This window comes from Dendrobates tinctorius, unplaced genomic scaffold (genome assembly GCF_039654945.1).
Source record: "Dendrobates tinctorius isolate UK_male_01 unplaced genomic scaffold, ASM3965494v1 ptg000086l, whole genome shotgun sequence".
NCBI classification, from domain to species: Eukaryota; Metazoa; Chordata; class Amphibia; order Anura; family Dendrobatidae; genus Dendrobates; species Dendrobates tinctorius.
In genome coordinates, this window is record NW_027361754.1 from 69,032,063 (window position 1) to 69,056,359 (window position 24,297).

Below are 24,297 nucleotides of genomic sequence, written 5' to 3' on the forward strand. Positions count from 1 at the left end.
AAGCTTACATATAAGATAGGAGATTAGAGCCAAGCTATTGCTTATTGACAACAGAAAAGGTGATACCAAGATTCTTACTTTAATAAGTATGGCTGATATCCCCAATCATTACAAGAAGTCTACACCAGGGAAAAAGATTCTTGTGATAAAAGTAAAATCAGTAAAGGGTAATTAGCTGTTGTATAGATCCTGCTTACACTGCATCCTAAATTTCCAAAGTGCGTTTCGCATATCATCGCTTCCTCAAGGGGGTGACGATATCTTATATATATCTATAATATAGATAGGCATTCCCTCTCCTTATCTATACTATAGATATATATAAGATAGGAGGGAGAGCCAAACTGCTGTTTATATGTTGGACAACAGAAAAGGAGATACCAAGTTTCTTTCTTTTGTAACCATGGCTGATATCCCCAATCAATACATGAAGTCTACACCAGGGAAAAAGATTCTTGTGATAAAAGTAAAATCAGTAAAAGGTAATTACCCATCGTATAGATCCTGCCTGTACCACATCCTAAATCCCCAACGCGCGTTTCGCATATCATCGCCTCCTCAGGGGGAGACGATATCTTATATATATCAGCAATCCTTCTCCTTATCTGTGACCAAACTACAGTGTATAAAATTAACTTTCTTGTGATATTATTTATCTTATCGTACCCTGACCTGATCCGTGTCCCATTATTCCCAGTATCTTTTTACTGATTCTTATCTGTACCCATTATTGAATATGAATTTGTTGGTATTTCAAAAAATAATATATTTTATTAGCTATATTGCATCCAGTCCTCCAGTATAGATATATCATGTTGAGTCATTAAATATAGTGGTACGCTACTTAAAATGTTGAGCTGGTTTACAGTATGTTTAAAATCACTTAATGTAGAAAGCAACTGCAGCCCCTAAGTTGGATGAACAAGACCTAGAGGCTGAGTGCAGACGGACTTTTTAGCCCTGCTGATTTTTCCGCGCAGAATGGAAGAAATCCGCAGGTCAAATGACCTTCATTTTTCCTGCGGATTTCTTCCATTTTTCCTGCGGTTTTTGTGCGGTTTTCCACTGCGGATTCCCCCCTGCGGATTTGGAGATAGGGGAGGTGGAAAACCGCACAAAAGTAGTAACATGCTGCGGATATTGTACTGCGGAAAAATCCGCAGCGTCTGCACAGCGGTTTTTTTTTTTTCATTGATTTTAAGGCTACTGTACATCACAATGCGGATATGCAGCGTTTCTGCGCGGAAAAATCCACTGCGGATCCGCTATATATCCGCATCGTGTGCACACAGCCTAACATGGAAGGTATTTTTTCATATCTAAGAAGCATATCTTCTCTTCCAGGCTGTGGTCATCTATCACGCTTCTTCGAATGACCCGAAATACGTGTTGTCATCAGAGGTCAAAACATGCTGATGGATTTATATTGGGCTCTTATACATAAAACGTGAAGTCAATATAAGACATATACACTATACATGTACCAGTTTACGTCACATGTTGCATTTGGTGGGTTTCCATTCTACAGCTCTTTGTCCAGTGCCATTAACCCAAATAGCCATAATCACTGCATGTAAAAAATCTAAAACATTATTTCAACTAACAATAACTAACAGTAATGCAAATTAATGACATATGCACATTATTGACATATGAAAAAGGTGTGTCCTCAAACTGGAATTTTATTCAGTTGACTGTACCCAAGTAATGGCATCACACGGTGTACACATAGTAGCGCTATACAGTGAACAACTAAACACATCGATTCCATACTGCACCCACATGGCGGCTACATACAGGCACACATAATATTCCATACTGTGACCATATAGCACTTATATACATTGACCCCATAACTATTCCATACAGTGACCACATAGAAGTTTTATACAGTGGACACATAATCCCATACAGTGAACACGTAATTATGCCATATAGTGTATATATTAGAGAGGAAATGTAAAGCGCAATGGGGTCTTATCCAGGTTATACAGAATGGGAACATGTGTTGTGCCCACCTGATGGGGTTGCTGCAGCATCCACGGTTCTGTTGAGACGATACCAAGGGGAATGGATCTATTCAGCACTGTTGCATTTCCAATAGTCAGGTTCCAAGACCGAGAAAAATGGCTTATTGTTAATGCGTTTCAAGGTCAATCTGACTCCTTTAGAACAACCACATGTAAAGCGAATACATGCAGTTACATACAGAAAAAAATTCAAATAAATTCAAATAAATGCTTTTGGTGCAAAGTTAGATTTCCTTTGAAATGCATTGACAATAAATCACTTAGTTTTGGAGTAGATCCAGCAGCGCAGAATAGATCCACCCTCCTTAGTATAAAGTGTACATATACAGGTGCTTCTCACAAAATTAGAATATCATCAAAAAGTGATAATAATTTATTTCAGTTCTTCAATACAAAAAGTGGAACTCATTATATAGAGTCATTACAGACATAGTGATCTATTTCACGTGTTTATTTTTGTTAATGTTGAGGATTATGGCTTACAGCCAATGAAAACCCAAAAGTCATTATCTCAGTAAATAAGAATACTTTATAACACCAGCTTGAAAAATGATTTTAAAATCTGAAATGTTGGCCTACTGAAATGTATATTCAGTAAATGCACTCAATACTTAGTCGGGCCTCCTTTGGCATCAATTCCTGCATCAATGCGACGTGGCATGGAGGCAATCAGCCTGTGGCATTGCTGAGGGGTTATGGAAGCCCAGGTTACTTTGATAGCAGCCTTCAGCTGGTCTGCATTGTTGGGTCTGGTGTCTCTCATCTTCCTCTTGACAATACCCCATAGATTCTCTATAGGGTTAAGGTCAGGCGAGTTTGCTGGCCAATCAAGCACACTGATACTGTTGTTTTAAAACCAGGTATTGGTACTTTTGGCAGTGTGGACAGGTGCCAAGTCCTGCTGGAGAATGACATTTCCATCTCCAAAAAGCTTCTCGGCAGAGAGGCTGCACTGACTTTGGTCTTAATAAAACACAATGGACCTATACCAGCAGATGACATGGCTCCCCAAACCATCACTGATTGTGGAAACTTCACACTAGACCTCAAGCAGCTTGAATTGTGGCCTCTCCGCTCTTCCTCCAGACTCTGGGACCTCGATTTCCAAATGAAATGCAAAATTTACTTTCATCTGAAAACAACAACATGGACCACTGACAACAGTCCAGTTCTTATTCTCCTTAGCCCAGGTAAGACGCTTCTGGTAATGACTCTATATAGTATATGAGTTTCACTTTTTGTATTGCAGAACTGAAATAAATTAACTTTTTGATGATATTCTAATTTTGTGAGAGGCACCTGTAGTAGTACTATACAGTGAACACATTACTATCTCAGTGTACACAATAGTAGTTCTGTACAGTGAATATATAATTCCATACAGTGCACACATCATGATTCCATAAAGTATATACATCGTACCTCTATAAAAGTGAACACGACAATTCAACACAGTGCCTAAAAATATACACCACAGCTGTCATTATCGTGTAAGTTTCAATGTAACCCATCAGAAGGGAAGTTTATTACAGTAAATATGTCTTAGTGGTCCTTTGCCAATTAGTAACATTTATTTCCACAACAGATAGAAAATCAATTTTTCTGATAATCCTAGCTTATAAAATATTAACCTTAGCTTTTTAAGTTCACCTTTACTAAAGGCATCCTTAATTCTCCATCCATAATGAAGTCGTAATTCGGCTGTGTACATGAGGCTCCACTGGCAGAATATCAGAATGGTGTTGCAGCTTTACACATTGTACAGATTTCTATACTATTCATGTTCTGACAACTTGTATTGACTTGCAATATTTAGATAGATCTCAACAGCAGCTTTTGGGGTGCAACACTCATGGTGAAGTCAATGAGTGACCTCAATGGTTCTCCTTGACAAAGTGACACAATCATAAGAATTGTGGCAAATCCAAAAGTCCATGCAGAGACTTAACCTTAGGATCTGTGACACCAAAGAACTAAGAAGAGGATAATTTTCCCACCAGAGTGTGACTCGTGGACAAAAGTATAAAATGGAAGTATAAGAATGGCTGGTCCAGGACACCTCCTGGGACATTTGGGTCTTGCCTTTGTTTATAACCCCAGTTTACAGTCCTTTGCAGGACACATGGATGCCTTAACCTTTGAGACAGTATATAGCTCTTCTGTTTGCCGAGATTGCAGCGACAATGCAGAGAGGGAGTCCTAAGTCTGTTGACTTTCTGCTCCAGCTAATGGGGGATGAGACAACATTAAAGCTAGCGTCTTCCTCTCCACTGGCCCCATAAAAAAATATATTCCTAGCCCCCCAATATGGGTCATACCCACAGACAATGACGGGTTTGGTTGACAGTCTAATATGAAGGGGGCGCCGGACAATTGATTGTCGGCAGGTCCAATTTCAGACTGCTGATAATTTTCTTCTCCTGGAGGTAAGAGATGTCTCACAGCGGCTCTCTCATAGAGAACACAGGAGCGCTCAGCCGAACGTGCGTTCCCGTGTATGTGACAGACAGCCAAGATGGAGGCTGACCAAACTATTGTTGGCCAACATCCATCGAATGCTTATGGCAGACTTGAATCTAGACAAATTGGTTGGTTACATAGCTACATTATAGTAAAGTGTTTAGATTTATATTTTTATATGCATTTTTTTTTTAGAAACGATTAATGTGAATATAATTCAGTTTCTAAATCGAATAAATGAATCTGAAAACCAAAAAAAGGTGTCTTCTAGTCCTATATTTTATGTGATGAAAAACAGTCGTAGTCAGCGCAATCTATTCGGACACCTGACAGATGATGGGACATTTCGAAGAACTTCCATTGACAACTCGCCGTCAATATAATAATAATAATCTTTATTTATATAGCGCCAACATATTCCGCTGCGCTTTACAGTTTAACAGTTTCAAAACACAAGTCATAAGTTACAACGTTAACAATACAATAATTAAAGCAAAATAAGACTAAATAAGACGACCCTGCTCGTGAGAGCTTACAATCTACAATGAGGTGGGGGAGATACAAAGTACAGGTGTGTATTTACAATGATGTATTTACAATGATGGTCCAGCCATCTTGAGGGAGTGAGGGATGGATGGAGATAGTGAATGGGCTACACATGCACACTTACACATGGAATGACTGTGATTAGTGAACGTGATAGGCCGCTCTGAACAAAATGTGTTTTGAGGGAGCGCCTAAAACTATGCAAATTGTGGTTAGGAGCAGCACGGGAGAAGTCTTGGAGTCGGGAGTGGGAGGTACGGATTAGTAAGGAGGTTAGTCGAAAGTCGTTTGCAGAGCACAGCGATCGGCTAGGCCGATAGACAGAAATGAGGGAGGAGATTTAGGGGGGTGCCCCACTGTGGAGAGCTTTGTCGGTGAGAACAAGTACTTTGAATTGGATCCTATAATGAATGAGCAGCCAGTGTAATGACTGACGAAGAGCGGACACGTCCGAGTACCGATTAGCCAGATGGACGACCCTGGCTGCTGCATTATGTATGGACTGGAGAGGGGATTGTCGAGTGACGGGGAGGCCAATTAATAGAGCGTTGCAGTAATCCAGGCAGGAGTGGATCAATGCTACAGTGAGGGTTTTTGTTGTTTCCATGGTGAGAAAAGGGTGGATTCTAGAGTTGTTCTTTAGGTGTAAGCGGCAAGAGATTGTATATGGGATGTGAAGGAGAGATTGGTGTAAAACATAACACCCAGACAGCGAGCCTGCTGCCGGGGTGTTATTGTGGTACCACCCACGGAGGGAAATGTCAGATTTAGGGAGGTAAGTAGATGGCGAGAGCAGAAGTTCAGTTTTGGAGAGGTTGAGTTTCAGACAGAGAGTGGACATGATATTGGAGACTGCAGAAAGACAGTCACTGGCGTTCTGTAGTACAGCTGGGGTAAGGTCGGGGGAAAACGTATATAGTTGTGTGTCATCAGTATAAAGATGGTACTGAAAGTCAAATCTGCTGATGGTATGTCCAATTGGGGCCGTGTAGAGAGAGAGAGAAAAGAAGGGGGGGAATGACTGAGCCCTGAGGTACCCCGACAGCAAGAGGAAGAGGAGGTGACGTGGAGCCAGAGAACAAAACACTGAAGGAGCGGTCAGAGAGATAGGAAGAGAACCAGGAGAGAGCAGTGTCCTTAATGCCTAGTGACTGGAGCCTAGAGAGTAGGAGATGGTGGTCAACAGTATCGAAAGCTGCAGATAGGTCAAGAAGAATGAGCAGAGAGTGGTCACTGTTACATTTTGCTGTCAGAAGGTCATTGGTCACTTTGATGAGTGCAGTTTCAGTCGAATGTAGGGGGCGGAAGCCGGACTGCGAAGGGTCTAGAAGGGAGTGAGTGAAGAGGCAACGGGAAAGGTGGGAGTAAACTAGGCGCTCCAAAAGTTTAGAGATGAAGGGGAGGTTGGAGACTGGTCTGTAGTTGTTTGTGCAGGATGAGTGGAGAGCGGGTTTCTTTAGTAATGGAGTAACGATGGCATGTTTGGAGGATGGGAAAATGCCCGATGAGAGCTTAAAGATTGTAGTTAGGTGGGTTGTGACGACTGGAGAGAGAGACTGGAGGAGATGTGAGGGAATGAGGTCGGTAGTGCATGTAGTCAGATGAGAAAAAGAGGGGAGTCTGGAGACTTCTTCTGTGATGGGATCAAATGTGGAAAGTGAGCCAGGGGAGATGCAGGAAGGGATGGGAGTCACAGCATTTGGTGGTTGGGAGCAGATTTCCTGATGGATATTATCTATTTTTTTCTGTAAATTGGGAGGCCAGGTCATCAGCACAAATGTCTGTCATAGGGGCTTGTGCTTTTGGCCTGAGGAGGGAGTGAAAAGTGTCAAAAAGTTTCTTGGGGTTGTTGGCTAGTGAGGAGATCAGGGTGGTGAAGTAGGTCTGTTTGGCGAGGTGAAGGGCAGCATTATAGGTTCTTAACATAAATTTGAAGTGGATGAAGTCTTCTGGTGTGCGGGTTTTTCTCCATAGGCGTTCAGCACTCCTAGAGCATTGCTGGAGAAGTTGATTTTGCGATGTGAGCCAGGGCTGTTTTACTCTGTGTTTGGAGGTTCTGAGGGTGAGGGGAGCTACTTGGTCAAGGGTGCTTCTAAGAGTGTCATTGTAGTGATGAACAGCCAGATTAGGACAGGAAAAAGAGGAGACTGGGGACAGTGATGAGTGTAGGGAATCTGAAAGTGTTTGAGGGTTAATGGCTTGTAGATTTCTGACTGTGTGGTAGGTAGGAGTGAGCTGGGGTGGGCGAGGATTTGTGAGCGTGAAGGAGAGAATGTTGTGGTCAGAGAGAGGAAGCGGTGAGTTATTTAGGTGGGAGATTGAACAGAGCCGGCCGAAGACCAGATCAAGGGTGTTACCGTCCTTGTGTGTCTCAGAGGTTGAAAGCTGCAAGAGGCCTAGAGAGGTGGTTAGTGATAGAAGTAGGGCTGTCAATGGGGATGTTGAAGTCTCCCAGGATGAGGGTTGGAAGTTCTGAGGACATAAAGTGCGGCAGCCAGGCTGAAAAGTGGTCAAGGAAGTGGGTGGGTGAGCCTGGGGGCTGGTATATGACCGCTACTCTGAGGGAGAGGGGACGGAAGAGCCTGATGGTGTGGACCTCAAAAGAAGGGAATAAGAGTGATGGAACTGGAGGGATGACCTGGAAAGTGCATTGTGGGAACAGGAGTATGCCGACTCCACCACCATGTCTGTTTGCGGGTCTCGGGGAGTGAGAGAATTGTAAGCCACTATAGGAAATGGCAGCAGGAGAGGCAGTGTCAGAATCCTGAATCCAGGTTTCAGTGAGGGCCAACAGATTAAGAGAGTTGTTCAGAAAGTAGTTGTGTAGGAAAGGAAGCTTGTTACAAGCAGACCGTGGATTCCAGAGGGCACAATTAAAAGATGGAGATGAGGGAGTGCAAGTAATATTAATAAGATTATTATGGTTTCAATATGAGGTAGGGTAGGGGTTGAGGTTGGGGGATGGTGGACCATGGTTGGGGGAGATGTCCCCTGAAATCAGTAGGAGTAGGAAGATAAAGAGCAAATAGTTGTTGGAGTTGTAAGTAGTTTTTTCTGCGATGTGTTTGGGCAAGATGGGTTGAGGTTTCTCAGGAAGGTGAGGAGTGCATGGGAGCTGTACATGGGAGTGGGAAGTATACAGGGACTGATGTGTATGAGTCGTGATGGAGGGGGGATAGGGTGGTGAATGTGGATGGCAAGGGAACACAGGATAAAAATAAAGCACATGGTTAAAGGGGAGAGCAAAGTGTGGGTTACCTGACTCCTGCCCTAATTAACTGCCGTTTTCCTGATGCTTAGCTTCTGTGATTCTTTGCTTATGGGATGTGTTATGATGAGTCACCGAAGGAGGAAAAAACAAAATACTAGCTAAGTCCAGAAAAACCAGAGGTTGGCAGCTATCGGATTGCAGACCCCTGAACCTATCCACAACAACTAGCAGTAGCCGTGGGGGGTTCCTACGGTGCCCTAGACCCCTCGATCACAGCCATAGAACTACATAGCCTAAAGACAGAAGGGGGAAAAACTGCCCCAGAGCAGACCCCAAAGCAATAGGCAGCCCCCAACATATAATGACGGTGAAGCAAGATGAAAACACTAACACAGATAGAAAGATAGGTTGAGCAAATGATGGGGCCCAAGCTAACTAAAATAGGACAGGATAGGAAAGCTGCTGTCTGCCATCCGCAAAAACCCTATCCAAAATGTGCCAACCGACTGATAGGAAAAACAGGCCCTGAAGTCGCTAGGCTTCAAAAGACTAAATCAGCACTCAGGTATATTCTGAAGACAGAGCAAAAGATCAACAGATCAGAGACAAAAATGGAATTCAGCTCACCCCCGGCCGGGGATGGCAGAACTCCCAAAAAACAAGGCAAAACAAAAACAAAACTGAAGTGTACAAAGCAGAGCAGAAAAACTTAGCTTTCAGACGCAGGAATCAGACTGGTCTCCAAGAATCCAGCAGGATCACCAACAAGGCAGAAGGGCGTCGGCTGCCTTATATCCAGTCCTCAATTGCAGCCACCCAGTCATCATCTAGCTGCCCAGGTGTTTGGTAATCAGCCTCACTACCTTCCTTCACCAGAGGAGGGAGTTTATCAGACCTCAACGGTGAAGGGAAAAATGAACTCACAACAGGGATGCTTGCGTGCTGCACCCCACACTGCGTGCTTCCCCTTAGGAACTACTACATATATAGGCCACACTACAGGGTCAGGAGAGAGGGATTGTGGGAGCTGGTTGGATATAATTTGGCAGCTAGGGCCAGCACACCAGGGGATGGTTAGATCATCAAAGGCACTAGACGAGGCTGTGTCAATATGCTATAGCACCTTCCACCTGATAAGATCTAGAGAGGCCCCAGTCACGGATCTAAAGCAGTATTACATACAGTGCAACAAATGAATTATAACAAAGCTTTAGCAAGCACATTAAAATATGCAGCAAAATGTTAAAGCAGCAGAAGTATGGAGTTGTACCATTTGGATATATTGCAGCAGAAAATAGAGGTAGCAGAGGTGGGAAGTTGTACCATTCAGGCTGCTTGCTAGCAGTGAATGGAGTAAATACATGCAGGGTCACTCAGTTGATTACCATTTGGATATATTGCAGCAGAAAATAGAGGCAGCAGAGGTGGGAAGTTGTACCATTCAGGCTGCTTGCTAGCAGTGAATGGAGTAAATACATGCAGGGTGGCTCAGTTGATTACCTGTGTGAAGAGAGAAGATGAATGTTAATTCCATGCCATGTAAAACTGCCATTTTCCTGGTCAACATCACACCAAACTTTCGGAATCATCCGTAGAAAGACTAAAGAAAAGTGTGTGGGCTGAAATGAACAGGAGTTAGACATCAGGAAAATGTCAAAGATGATCACAGGGAGACTGGACAGTAATGGGAGCTGCATACTGTACGTAAGGTCATCTGTACATACTGGTCCACATTTTTCAAAAGCTCTGTTTTTTGTGCATCTCCATATTTATCAAATGGTGTAAATTTACACCATTATATCTTTTTAAGTATGGTAATACACTTTCAAATGTGTCAAAAAGTCAATGAAAAAAGCCAGCAAAAAACCCACTACTCATTCAGGTTCATCATATGTATGTAGTAGTAAACGCCACTCTAAAAGTATGCAAGGGAAAAATATCACAAGGGACAATTAATAGATAATTATCATAGCTGGATAAAAATGCTCTATACCTCTAGTGAGCCGCGGCACCCCGACGCACGTTTCGCATTCTGCTTCTTCCAAGGGACTGTATGTTTACTATTTGTAACTTGGGTAACTTACCCTTGAGGATATTAGATTTGTCACACTAATTAGCTGTCTCACCTGAAAGTCAGTAATATATGGGTGATTTTATCCAGCAATTACTATGCACTTTATGCAATATGTAAAAGTATCTTTTTTCCTGGTCTAATTGAAGCCGTTTTTTCGGCTCTATATGCACTTAGCACTTTATTTATTGACCAATCAATCATTTGTTAAATATATATGCACTTTTTTGTGGGATTATATACCCAATATATTCTTTAGTTCTTATATGCTCAATCAGGTATTTTGTAATCTCTCTGGTGACCGTTTTTTGCATTGCTTGTCCCCATTTTTAATCTGATTGTTGTATTTATTTTTAAATGATTCTCAATAAATAAATTTTGCAATTTTATGGTATTATAACTTCCTGATTTCCTTTGTGATGATTTATATTTGGAAGTTGCCACTTACCTATGCAATATACGTTTTTTGAAATCAATGTAGAGTACAGTCTCATACAACCCAGGAAATGTCAGCACACAATGACTATACAAACCAAGCAAAGGTGTTAGAGTGCACACTTGCAGCGCCCAAACAATTTAGTGCACATTACCACCTACTTGTTTTTAATCTATCTCTGCTCTTTCCTGGCTCCTGTAAAGTCAGAGTTGGCAATCAAGTAAAAGGAGAGCAAAACAAGCAGTCATTTTTTGCTGATTCCAATTAAAGGGAATTTGGCAGCATATTATGGCTGGTCAAACCAAGTACAGGTGTTTGGTGTACCCTTGGTGTGGCCAAAGAGTTCAGTGCACTTTCCCACCTACTCTTTTTCCCTGTATCTCTAACTCGCTCTTCTTTAATTGACAGCTTTGACTTTATAGGGCCAGATAAGGACAAGGAGGTGGAAAGGCACACATAAATGTTTGGCCACACCAAGGGTGCTCCGAGCGTCTCTGCTTGGTATGAACAGTCACCCTGACAACTTCGAGGTGCTTGGTGCATCATGGCGGGGTCAGACAGTTCAGATAAAGGACTTGTAAGCACAAGGGGAGAATTCAAATATCATATACCAGCTAGTCAGTGTATTCGGCGTGCTCGAAAAATATGTTTGAGTCCCCATGGCTGCATGTCTTGCAGCTGTTAGGCAATCCCTGCATGTGTTGTGACTGTTGAACCACGAGACATGCAGGCGCTGGGACACGAACATAATTTTTGAGCACACTGAAGACACTCGGTTAGCACCCGACCATGCCGAGATAACACCTTATCCCAGCACGCTCGCTCATCACTAGCTGTCACGCAGTTATGTTGTAAGAAAAGCAGCCAAAGTCCCAGTCACTTGCGACTTGAATCTAAGTCTACGGCATTGAAGTCTATCCTTTATAAGGAATCTAGCAGCAGTAAATGAGCGATTGTTTAAATTTAGGTTTTTGTGTTAAATGTTTTCTTTAGAAATTTCAGACAATTTCTTCTTTCCTGCATCACAATCTGTATTAACAATACATATATAATATGCTCTAAGTTGTGTACAGAGATGTTATCAGTCATTGTATACCTGCCTCTGCTGATTACGAGTCTGCTGAAAACTCTTCCTGAAAAGACCAGTGTTCTGGCCATTCTGTGCAGCAAGGCATTTAAGTGCTGTTCCAGCTATGGCCATTATGTCATAGTTGCACTTCTCTTTCCTATTCATGTGTTTGGAATCTTCTGTCCCTAAATGCTTAATTTGTTCAGAACCGCCCCTTCTTCCTTCCCTGGTCAACATGTAACCATTTCTGCCGATCTCTGAGGTGCTCGCATGTGCTCAGCTCCCTGCAAAACCACTGCTTATATCAAGCGGATTCCGGTAAGGTTTAATGCAATTATGTGCTATGCATCTGTGTTCGCAGCCATAATGCAGCCCCCCATATTTGCAATGCATGTTCAGCTCCTGTAATGCTATTACAATGCATGTTAGTTATATGCATCCTCTGTTCAGTGAATGTAAGGCCGGCAGCTATGTTGTTCAGATATTTCTCTCTTTTACTGCTGTGTATGTTGTATTGCTCAGCCTCTATAAATGCATGCTACCGATATAACAGCACTCTGAATCATTGCTACTGTTGTGATAGTACCCTGTATTGCTGTGATATTGTCAGTACTGACATGCTGCATTATCTGTTTCTTATAGTTTTTACCCGAATCATCCATAACTGTGTACAACAATCTCTGATATCATCCACAACTTTGTACTAAAACCCCAGATCTCATCTACTACTGTGTTCTACTATACCATCTGTTATCTCACGTTGTTGTCCATATCATCCCAATAAATATAGATGTAAGCACCCATACAGTCTTGTTACTGGGAGTGGATGAAAGGTTTAGCCATATGCTGGAATCCACACAGCATCATACGTGGAAGACGACAGAACAGCCAGGAAGTACAAAACTAAACAAATGCCCCCTATGGGGAGGGTGAAAACTGCCAGATTGCGGATTTAGCTTTTTAATAAAGATCCTGATCTGAAAAAAAGAAATTCTTTGTTTAAAAAACACAAACATAATTTTATCAAACTTACCTTATTTAATCCATGAGAGAATAAACGTTACCCAAAACACAGGAGCCCATCAAGCAGCCTGCATGTGTCAGTAGTTTATGTCTTAGCCAAGGCCACCAGCCAGTTTATTGAAACAAAAGGTCATTTTCTGATTATAGCTCCCCTTTAAAGGGAATCTGTCAGCAGGTTTTTGCTACACCATCTGAAAGCACAATCATGTAGTCAGAGACCCTGATTCCAATGATACACCTCTTACTTCACTGCTTGCTTCCGTTTTGATTAAAAATGGTTTTCTCTTCTGCAGATCTAGCAGATCTCTGAATGCTGTGCCCTGTATAACCCCGCCCAAACCGCTGCTTTCTGTGTACACTGTGCATAGGCAGAAAGCTGTCAAATCAGGGGTGATGACGGGGCTGGATTATATTGAAGCAGTTCACTAGTGACAATCTTTTCCTCATAAAACTGATTTTATAAATCGAACAAAACTACAGTAATTGACATCGCCGGAATCAGGGTCTCTGCCTCTACATCATGCTGCAGAAGGTAGCAAAAAAAATTCTGTACGTGAAATTAATATTCAAGTTTAATAAAGTTAAGATTTCCAAACATGTTTTCATAAAGTTTTTTTTTTATTGATTACAAGTATATAAAAGGTATCACGATAGCCCCATCTATAAGGTTAAGTGCTTGAAACAGCATAAAAGGGTTTTTATTTTTCCTCCATTTTAAAACACATCTGACAATCACAGGATTTCATGCCAGAATAAAAAATAGCATAAACCACATCTTAAGTTGTGTATACCTCTAAGTAAAATATATTTGTCAATGTCGTAACGTTTAAACGCAGCGACAGCCTTAACTGTTCTTCTCAATTTTTGCAAACAGTAATAATTTCAATAAAATATATTTAAAATCACTTATCAAAGTAAACAATAAAAATAATAAATGGAGAGAACAGCAAACTTCAGCACATGAACATTTTTTTTCTTTTTTTTTTTTTTTTAAAGATTCACATCCCCAAAAATATAAGCGAACAAAAAAAACAAATAATACAACTGACAAGTTCAAAAACAATTTAAATAAATTTTAAATATTTTTTTTGCCTTTTTATATTTAAACTTACTAGAAATGCTTTATACATTTTCTGAACGTAAAGTCCCCAGTAAGAGAATTGTAACAAAAAAAAAAAAAAACAATAAAAGACAAAACTGGGAATGATAGAAAAATGTGGCACAAATTCACCAAAAACGAGTGTGAACTACAGTCTAGGAGGTAGATTACTTATTTTTTTTTTAACTGATGACAGAGAAGAATATTATAGGTTAAACTAATCAGGTTGAATAACGTGAAGTATTACTGCTCTGAATAGTAGTTAAATAGATAAAAATTAAAAAAAAAAAAAAAAGTAAAATTTCCTAAAGAGGCAAAACAATGACTTTTGGCTACTGGACAGTACTACGGAAACAGATGAGTGCAATATATTTAATCTCTTACAAGATCATACATGTTTTCAAAGACCATCATAATGAAAATGAATCCCGGAGGAGAAAATTGTGTTTTTGATTTTTTTTTTGTGGGTGGGGGAGTATTTTTTTTTGTTTTTAAACACCTTTAGACTAAACTTCTGTGCGATTATAAAAATGTAAAATTGACGTTTGGTAAAAACAATGTAATGATAGTCAATAAATACCATTTTCTAGTCCTGGAAATCCTAAAAAAGCTGTTATGAACTGTAATTGGATTGATATTTTAGGCTTCTATTGCAGGATTTATAGAAAGAAAAAAAAAGTTTTCGATTTGTTTGGTATTTTTCAGCAAAAAGGGAAAACGGCAGCAATGTTTGAAAAACCCTGAATTGCCAATTTTTTTTTTTTTTTATTATTTTAATTTTTTAGCTAAAAGTTTTTTTTTAGGGCAATAGATAAAGTCTACATTCCCTGTATATTATCTCCTTTGTTCCAAGAGTAAATCGAACAGAACATCCAATGTAATCCTGGTGATCGAGCGGGCGTCATGTTGAATGTACGGAATCCTCGCGGAATGAACGGTAAAGTTTAGCATGCCAGACAAACGTGGAGGAAACGCGGAATCACAAAGTTACGGAGTTGCGGTGGATTTTTAGCCGTTGGCGAGTGCGACATCTGAATTGCTTTCTCTTGCTTTGACTCTGTAGTGCTCATTTTATCTTGATCATGCAACGGTTAGTTCATGTTTTGATGGTTGTCAGCAAAAAAGGATGCAATTTAATACAAACCCCTGAAAATAGAAAAAAAAAAATGGTTACTTAAAGATATTAAAGATAACGACTAGTGATGAGCGAGCGTGCTGGGATAAGGTGGTATCTGAGCATGCTCGCATACTAACCAAGTGACTTTGACGGCATCGAATAATATGTTTCACTGACGTTCGATAGCCGCAACACATGCAGGGATTGTCTAACAGCTGCGAGACATGGAGCTGCAGGGACTCGAACATATTTTTCGAGTACGCTGAATACACTCATTTAGCACCCGAGCTTGATCGGATAGCACCTTATTCGCTCATCAATTAGAAGCTACTGTAAAATGGTAATTCAGAGAATTACATTAGCATGAGTGTTAAAGTTAAAGAGAATTTGTCACCAGGATTTACCACCTAATCTGAGAGTAGCATAATGTAGAGACAGAGACCCTGATTCCAGTGATGTGTCACTTACTGGGCTGTTTGAAACAATGATTTTTATAAAAATTACAGCAATCAGCAGGAGAAAATTAAGAAGACTAGAAAATCTGCAGCCAGGTAGTCCAACTCCGCCCCCACCACTGAGTACACAGAAATCTGCCAATCAGTGGTGTGGGCAGGGCTATACTGGACTCAGGATTTAGATAACTGCTAGATCTGCAGCAGAGAAAACTGCAGCAAGTGACACATCGCTGGAATCTGGGTCTCTGTTCCTACACCATGCTGCTCACGCTTTGGGTACCAAAAACCTGATGACACTACAGATTAGATTTCTAGCAGTGTTTTGGATTAGATTGTCAACAGTTTGTCATTTCTTTACCAAATGAAAAAAAAAAAAAAAAAAACATTTTTAAGAAAATGCAAAGCTTCTGCTACCCAGTACCATGTAAAAAAAAATGGAGAGCACAGAGATGACTCCCGTGTGCTGTCCGTAATTTTCTCAGATCCTTAGATTTTTATCCATCACTCAAATAAAACAGACATGTCTCCATGCCATTTTTTAGAGGACACAAAAACCTAAACAGCGCCACAGACTACAACGGGTATGTTTTTTTTTTTATTCTTAAGAAGAATTCAGATAAGACACGCACGCAGTGTTGGACTGGGGTGCTAAGAGCCCACCAGTAACCATCTCCAGTCCCCATATTAATTTTCAGCTACATGTAAATGTGACATTATCCTTAATCACAAATTTATATGACAAGGAACTGGGTAGATTGATAAATGAGTAAGATGCCGCCTCTGTCTGTACATAGTGATTCATGTATATAGCGCAAAATACTGTTCATATGAGAGGGTGGTGGCCGGTCAAACAGGAGGGTGCTCCTGTTCTCCTGTGGGCCGGTCAAAGCCTGCGTACATGAATGACTGACATCAGAATGAAGCCTAAGGGTCAGTGCACACGCTGCGGATTCACCTGTGGATTTTTCCGCGCGGATTTGCAGGTAAAACTGTAGGTAAAGTGACCTGCGGTTTTCCTGCGGATTTCCCTGTGGTTTTCCCCTGCGACATGTGATTTAAAACCACAGCAAATCCGAGCGGGAAAATCCACAGCATGTGCACTGCGGATTTGAAATCCCATTGGCCAACATTGTACTGTCTGCGGAGCTGCTGCGGATCCGCAGGGCCAAATCCGCAGCGGATCTGCAGCGTGTGCACAGACCCTTAGAAGCTGAGCTGTGGCCTCCCACAGCATCTGCATTTTCTCTCACATAGTTTTGTGACATGAAAGACAGGGACCTGTGACTAAAGCTGTACGGAAAAAAAAAAAACAACAAAAAAAGCAACACACACATTTTAAATTTTTTTAGATTTTCACACTTTCGCAACTAGAGTAAGGTTACAGCTAGGATTAGGGAGACGGTTAGGTCTAGTTTGGAAATTAAAATTCATAAGAATAAAGCAATACTATTTATAACAATGAAAAAAAAAACGTTATAAGCAATTTATGTTGATTTTCAGGTTAAAAAAAAAAAAGAGCAAACTTTACTCACATGCATGAGTATTAGGGTGTGTAGCTATGCTAATAATGTGCTGTAGAAAGGCGTATTTTTCTAAATGCATACTTTGACCTACAAAAAGTATTTCCACTTTTGTTAGCCTTAGTGTAAGATTTAAGAAAGAGAAAAAAGTTGTTTTTCACTGCTGTATTATTTATACAGCTCTGGCAAAAATTAAGAGACCACTGCACAGTTTTATAAAAATCAGCTTCTCTACATGTCTGACAGCCATTCCATTCCAGTGTCAGTTGAATTCCAACCAGAGTACACCTCATTCTACTTAATGTGCTTCTGATTAGGTGATCACCTGAACCAAATCTTATTTAACCTAGCTAGGAAAGTATAAAAAACCCTGCTGTGGTCTTCACAATCATCTTGCAATAGGACAAGCTGGATGGCAAAACAAGTGCTAGTAATATCCCAAAAGCAATAGGAATGAAAAAATAACTTTTAACCATGCCAAAGGAGTTGAAAAGTCTTGAGGTCTTGAGTGAGGAAAAGAAGGGCTCAATTCTGGCTTTACAAGCAGAGAGATACAGTGAGCGTCATGTTCCATCCTTAAAATTTCTAAGACGTCAGTCCATTACAACAAGGTCAAGCAGCTGACATTGGGGACAACAAAGCTACAGACCGGCAGAGGGTGAAAACAATGCTCCACTGACCGGGATGACAGTCATCTAATTCAAATGTCACTCAGCAACCGCAGGATGACATCAAGTGACCTACAAAAGGAATGGCAAATGGCAGCTGAGGTGAAGAGCACAGCAAGAACAGTTCATAAACAGGCTCCTAGAGGCAGGGCTCAAGTAATGTAAAGCTAGAAAAAAAGAATTTCATCAATGAGAAGCAAAGGAAAACCAGGCTCAAGTTTGCCAAAGACCATAAGGATTGGACTATAGAGGATTGGAGTAAGGTAATCTTCTCTGAGTCTAATTTTCAGCTTTGTCCAACACCTGGTTGCCTAATGGTTAGACGGAGACCTGGAAAGGCATACAAGCCACAGTGTCTTGCACCCACTGTGAAATTTGGTGGAGGATCGGTGATGACCTGGGGATGAATTGGGCAGGTTAATCTTTGCGAAGGATGTATGAATCAAGCCACATTACAAGGTTATCCTGGAAAAATTTCATTCTGCTCAGGCAATGGTTCCCAACTCTGAGGACTGGTTTTTCCAGCAGACAATGCGCCATGCCACACAGCTAGGTCAATCAATGTGTGGATGAAGGACCACCACATCAAATCCCTGTCATGGCCAGCCCAATCTCCAGACCTGAACCCCATTGAAAATATCTGGAATGTAATCAAGAGGAGGATGGATAGTCACAAGCCATCAAACAAAGAAGAACTGCTTAAATCTTTGTACCAAGAGTGGCATAAGGTCACCCAAAAGCAGTGTGAAAGACTGGTGGAAAGCATGCCAAGACGCATGAAAGCTGTGATTAAAACTCATGGTTGTTCCACAAAATATTGATTTCTGAACTGTTCCTGAGTTAAAACATTAGTATTGTTGTTTCTAAATGATTATGAACTTGTTTTCTTAGCATTATTTGAGGTCTGCAAACACTGCATTTTTTTGTTAATTTTGGCCATTTCTCATTTTCTGAAAATAAATACAAAAATTTGTTGTCAGTAGTTCATAGAATAAAAGAGCAATTTACATTTTACTCAAAAATATACCTATAAAGAGAAAAATCAGACTAACTGAAAATTTTGCAGAGGGCTCTTAATTTTTGCCAGAGCTGCGTATATACCAGGGCTGTGGAGTCGGTAAGCCACAGTTGCGACTCCGACTCCTGGATTTTATCAGGCTCCGACTCCGGCTCCGACTCCTTCATAAATGGCCAATTCATAACAACAAATTTACTGTTGTAAAATGTTAAACATCGTGCTTATTCAGTTTCTCACCATCCTATAAGTAACCAGACCACTTAGAGCAAAAACGACATTTATTAGAATACAACTGGAATATAGCAAATAACTTTTATAAACTTTTCTAAACTGTAAGTAAATATACAATAAACACTTTTATGCAGTTAATAAGAAGAAATCTATAAATTTGTCCTCAGAAAAAGTATTGCCTCTGTCAGATCCTCCTTCATGGATGCCCTCAAATCTGATCTATTTATTTTGAGAGCAGAGAACAACCTCTCTACACTAACTTGTGTTGGTGGCATAGCAGTAACCACTCGGGCAACATCTCTGACAATGTCAGGATACAGAGGAATCGCTTGTTGCACTGTTATTTTTGATGAACGGTCAAATTTCTCAATTTCTTTTAGTGCACATGAAAAATTCTGCTGAAATGTACTGGCTGTGTTCCTTGATGGGGATGACTCTTCTTCTATGCGGGAACGCTTTGCACGGTCCTTGTGATCCAAATATTTTTCGAAATTAAATTCTTCATCAGTTGATGATGAGGGTGAAGATGTGGCAGGACGACCAAATTCTTCTTGTTCCTCCTGACTGTTCTGCAACCCTTTCATCCTTACTGCTATTTCAAACAGAGCTTCTTTTCCTTTACTTAGCTGTTGATCATCTAGAAGAATCCGATGCATTGGGTCTACATAAACAGCTGCCAAAAGAATGTTATTTTGTAATAGTAGCTCCTCTCTCCGTTTACTTGCAATTAACCCTCCTCTTTGGGACAGGCGAAACATCAGGTTCTTCCACTCCTTTAAGAAAATACCTGGAGTTAAGTCCTCTGCTTGTAATTTTTTAGTCACTGTAAATGGGTGCTCTAGCAATTTTTCCAGCTCAGTCACCTGATTCCACTGACTTTCATTTAGCGTCAGTTGAGGGTTAGCCATGTCTACAAGAAAGGTTTTCAGTTCAACCAAGCGATGAATCATTAAGTACTGCCCCATCGTGTGGCTTGATCAATAATTGCCCCTTTTCCAGCACGTCTCTTCAAAATTGAGCCAACTTTAGGGGTTCTGGCAACAGTAGCCAATTTTCTCACCTTGCCAATCAGTGCAGCAGCATGTCCTTCTTGCAGACTGTCTCTTATAGCCAGCTGTAGCGTATGCACAACACAGCGCATGTGATGAATGAAAGAACATATTGACACAGTTTCAACAAGATCATCTAAACTATCATGTTGCTGTTCATCTGAAGCAACTTCAGTTTGCTCCTCAGTTACAATACTGTGTTCCTCTATTTCAAACATTTCTGTGTCTGTGGACCCAGAATGTTCTTCTAGCTGCTGGTCACCATCATTACTCTCATTCATTAGCTTAATAGTACTTATCATATTTGAAGCATTGTCAGTTACGACAGAAAGAACTTGCTCTTTTTTAAGTTCATAGTCTTGCAGAACCTTTTCCACCAAGACCAGGAGAAACTCACTGGTGTGATGAGCTTTGGTGTCTTTTACTGCCAATGTCTTGGTAACTATTTCATTTTTGTCACAAACAAATCGGACATTGATGGCAAAATAGTTCACTCTGTGACGTGTGCAGGCATCCATTTTAAGAAACAGAAAGCGTCCCTTGAGAGTTTTTTTAAGTTCTTCCTTTTGTTTAAAAGCTTCTTCGATTACTAATTTCCCCATTCAGACACATAAAAGCTGGTCGTGAAAATAATGAAATAGGCACACTATCCTTTACAACAAGCTCTATGATCTGTTTTTTAAATGTATCTACTGTCATTGTCACAGTAACTTTGTCACTGACAAAATATCTTGCAACTGATGGCTGCAAAGTTCTCTGCTCCTTTATTTGGCTGGAAGAGCTGGGCACTGGTTCATTGGTTTGGATGCAGTCTCTCTCATCCACTGCTTTCAGTACTTCTGGATGAAAGCGCTGTAAATGTCTCTTTAGATTAAAAGCTCTGGTAGGAGCATTTTTATCTTTGCCTGAATATGCACTCATCTTGGCTTCACAGCATTTGTTTTCATCTGGATCGTTTGTCATACACTGACAGACATAATGTTTTCTATCTTGAGTGATGGTGAAATGTTCAAATACAGCTGATTTAATGTGATGGTTCTTTGACATTCTCAGGTTTTTAATTCTGCATTCACAATCCAAATGACAATTGTTTTTCCTAAAAACAATTGTACAAAATTATTGCCAGGTCGTACAACTGATATAGTGGTCAGTAATACTGTTATTATTCCTCATGTACTCACAGTTAACTGATGCAAAGTTTGTTGAAAGGATAATACTTCTTACAGTCTTCCTCTTCTGAGTAGCAGGCAGCTGTGAGATGCATGGAAGACGCACACCTAGTATAATCTAGTCTAGAGGAGGAGCTTTACTACTAAGAATTTGCAACACATTTTCACTTTCAGTTTCATACATTGTAAGTAGGGGGTTGGGGCAGCATGAGGTTAACCAAGTATAAGATTAGATAAGGGCAGTGGAGAACAGTGACACACAAGAAGTAAGAAATGTCTCTATCTCCAGCAGAACTGCTTATCACTGTTGTTCATAGTTTGATAGAACATATATATTTGAGTAACATTTATAAAATTCATATGAAAGTTCAATTATGAAATATTAATACATTTTTTTTTAAAGCTGGAGTCGGAACATTTCTACCGACTCCGACCAAAACTAACTCCAACTCCGACTCCACGACTCCGACTCCACAGCCCTGGTATATACACTGCTCAAAAAAATAAAGGGAACACTTAAACAACAGAATCTAACTCCAAGTAAATCAAACTGTCCACTTAGGAAGCAACACTGATTGACAATAAATTTCACGTGCTGTTGTGCAAAAGGAATCGACAACAGATGGAAATTGACAATTATCAAGACACCCTCAATAATGGAGTGGTTCTGCAGGTGGGGACCACAGACCACATCTCAGTACAAATGCTTTCTGGCTGATGTTTTGGTCACTTTTGAATGTTGGTTGTGCTTTCACACTCGTGGTAGCATGAGACGGACTCTACAACCCACACAAGTGGCTCAGGTAGTGCAGCTCATCCAGGATGTCACATCAATGTGAGCTGTGGCAAGAAGGTTTGCTGTGTCTGTCAGCGTAGTGTCCAGAAGCTGGAGGCGCTATCAGGAGACAGGCCATTACACCAAGAGATGTGGAGGGGGGCGTAGGAGGGCAACAAGCCAGCAGCAGGACCACTACCTCGGCCTTTGTGCAGGGAGGAACACTGCCAGAGACCTGCAAAATGACCTCCAGCATGCCACAAATGTGCATGTGTCTGCACGAACTGTTACAAACCGACTCCATGAGGATGGTCTGAGGGCCAGACGTCCACAGATGGGGGTTGTGCTCACAGTCCAACACCGTGCAGGACGCTTGGCATTTGCCACAGAAAACCAGGATTGGCAAATTCGCCACTGGCACCCTGTGCTCTTCACAGATGAAAGCAGGTTCACATCGAGTCTGGAGATGCCATGGAGAGCGATATACTCCTTGCAACATCCTTCAGCATGACCTGTTTGGCAGTGCGTCAGTAATGGTGTGGGGTGGCATTTCTTTGGAGAGCTGCATGGTGTTGGGCTGTGAGCACAACCCCCATCTGTGGACGTCGAGCACTCAGCCCATCCTCATGGATTCGGTTTCTAACCGTTTGTGCAGACACATGCACATTTGTGGCCTGCTGGACGTCTTTTTGCAGGGCTCTGGCAGTGCTCCTCCTTGCACAAAGGCTGAGGTAGTGGTCCTGCTGCTGAATTATTGCCCTCCTACGGCCCCCTCCATGTCTCTTGGTGTACTGGCCTGTCTCCTGGTAGCGCCTCCAACCTCTGGACACTACGCTGACAGACACAGCAAACCTTCTTGCCACAGCTCGCATTGATGTGCCATCCTGGATAAGCTGCACTACCTGAGCCACTTGTGTGGGTTGTAGAGTCCGTCTCATGATACCACGAGTGTGAAAGCACAACCAACATTCAAAAGTGACCAAAACATCAGCCAGAAAGCATTTGTACTGAGATGTGGTCTGTGGTCCCCACCTGCAGAACCACTCCATTATTGAGGGTGTCTTAATAAATGCCAAAAATTTCCATCTTTTGTCTATTCCATTTGCACAACAGCATGTGAAATTGATTGTCAATCAGTGTTGCTTCCTAAGTGGACAGTGTGATTTCGGCTACATGTATTTCTATGCAGCCACAAGCTCCGGTCCGAGTGCCGACGGCAGTGCCAGGTTTTCATGCGAGAGACTCGCACGAGAATCGTGCAAGTCTCTCGCAAGTGAGTATGATGAGCCCTTTGAGGCAGGATTACAAGGAAATGTAACACCTCTACACACAGCTGACAATACAGGGTCCTCCAATAACAATAGGCAATGTCACAGCTGACCCTGCTCCCCCCTCTGCACACACTCATTAGATGCTTCAATACAAAAGATAGGATTAAAGAACAGACTCTGACCCTAACATACATGTTAATGTGGATTTCCTGAAACATCAGGATGTTGTCATCTAAAGATGCTCTAGTGGCCGGGGTGAAAATTAGAGCATTTATCATTTTCATTTTTAATAAACAATATTAAAAATTGTCGTATTGGGGGAAAAAACAAGAAAAATTAAGACAGAAACCTGTTTTAACCCCTTATTGACCAAAGCTTTTTTCGGTTTTGCATTTTCATTTCTCGCTCCCTTTCTTCCCAGAGCCATAACTTTTATATTTTTCCATCAATATGGCCATGTGAGGGCTTATTTTTTGCGGGACGAGTTGTACTTTTGAAAGATATCATTGGTTTTAGCATGTCGTGTACTGGAAAACGGGAAAAAATTTCCAAGTGCGGTGAAATTGCAAAAATAGTGCAATATCACACACGTTTGTTTGGCTTTTTTGCTAGGTTCACTAAATGCTAAAAGTGACCTGCCATTATGATTATCCAGGTCATTGCGAGTTCATAGACACCAAGCATGTCTAGGTTCATTTTTATCTAAGTGGTGAAAAAAAATTCCAAAGTTTGCTTAAAAAAAAAAAAATTGGGCCACATTCCGATACCCGTAGCGTCTCCATTTTTCGTGACCTGGGGTTGGGTGAGGGCTTATTTTTTGTGTGCCGAGCTGACGTTTTTAAGGGTACCATTTATGCGCAGATATCATCTTTTGATCGCCCATTATTGCATTTTAATGCAATGTCACGGTGACCAAAAAACCCGTAATTCTGGAGTTTTGATTTTTTTTCCCGCTACGCCATTTAGCAATCGGGTTAATCCTTCTTTTTACTGATCGGGGGATTCTGAACACGGCGATACCTAATATGTGTATATATGATTTTTTAAAAATTGTTTTATTTTGAATGGGCGAAAGGGGG

General features: G+C 41.1%; 2 protein-coding genes across 6 annotated transcripts in view; one reads left to right on the forward strand and one right to left on the reverse strand.

The window, feature by feature from the left end:
• Positions 1-4,749, forward strand: part of LOC141097984 (membrane-spanning 4-domains subfamily A member 4A-like) — a 41,608-nt gene extending 36,859 nt beyond the window's left edge. The window contains exon 7 of the mRNA XM_073585559.1: positions 1,345-4,749. Within this exon, the coding sequence (XP_073441660.1) occupies positions 1,345-1,416 (72 nt within the window). The 3' untranslated portion in view covers positions 1,417-4,749. The remainder of the gene's footprint in view (positions 1-1,344) is intronic.
• An 8,696-nt stretch (positions 4,750-13,445) lies between these two features.
• PRDM2 (PR/SET domain 2) overlaps positions 13,446-24,297 on the reverse strand; it is a 126,400-nt gene continuing 115,548 nt past the window's right edge. For all 5 annotated transcript variants that reach the window (XM_073585555.1, XM_073585556.1, XM_073585554.1 and 2 more), the window contains one exon: positions 13,446-15,091. In XM_073585555.1, coding sequence (XP_073441656.1) covers positions 15,079-15,091 — 13 coding nt within the window. In that variant the 3' untranslated portion in view covers positions 13,446-15,078. The remainder of the gene's footprint in view (positions 15,092-24,297) is intronic.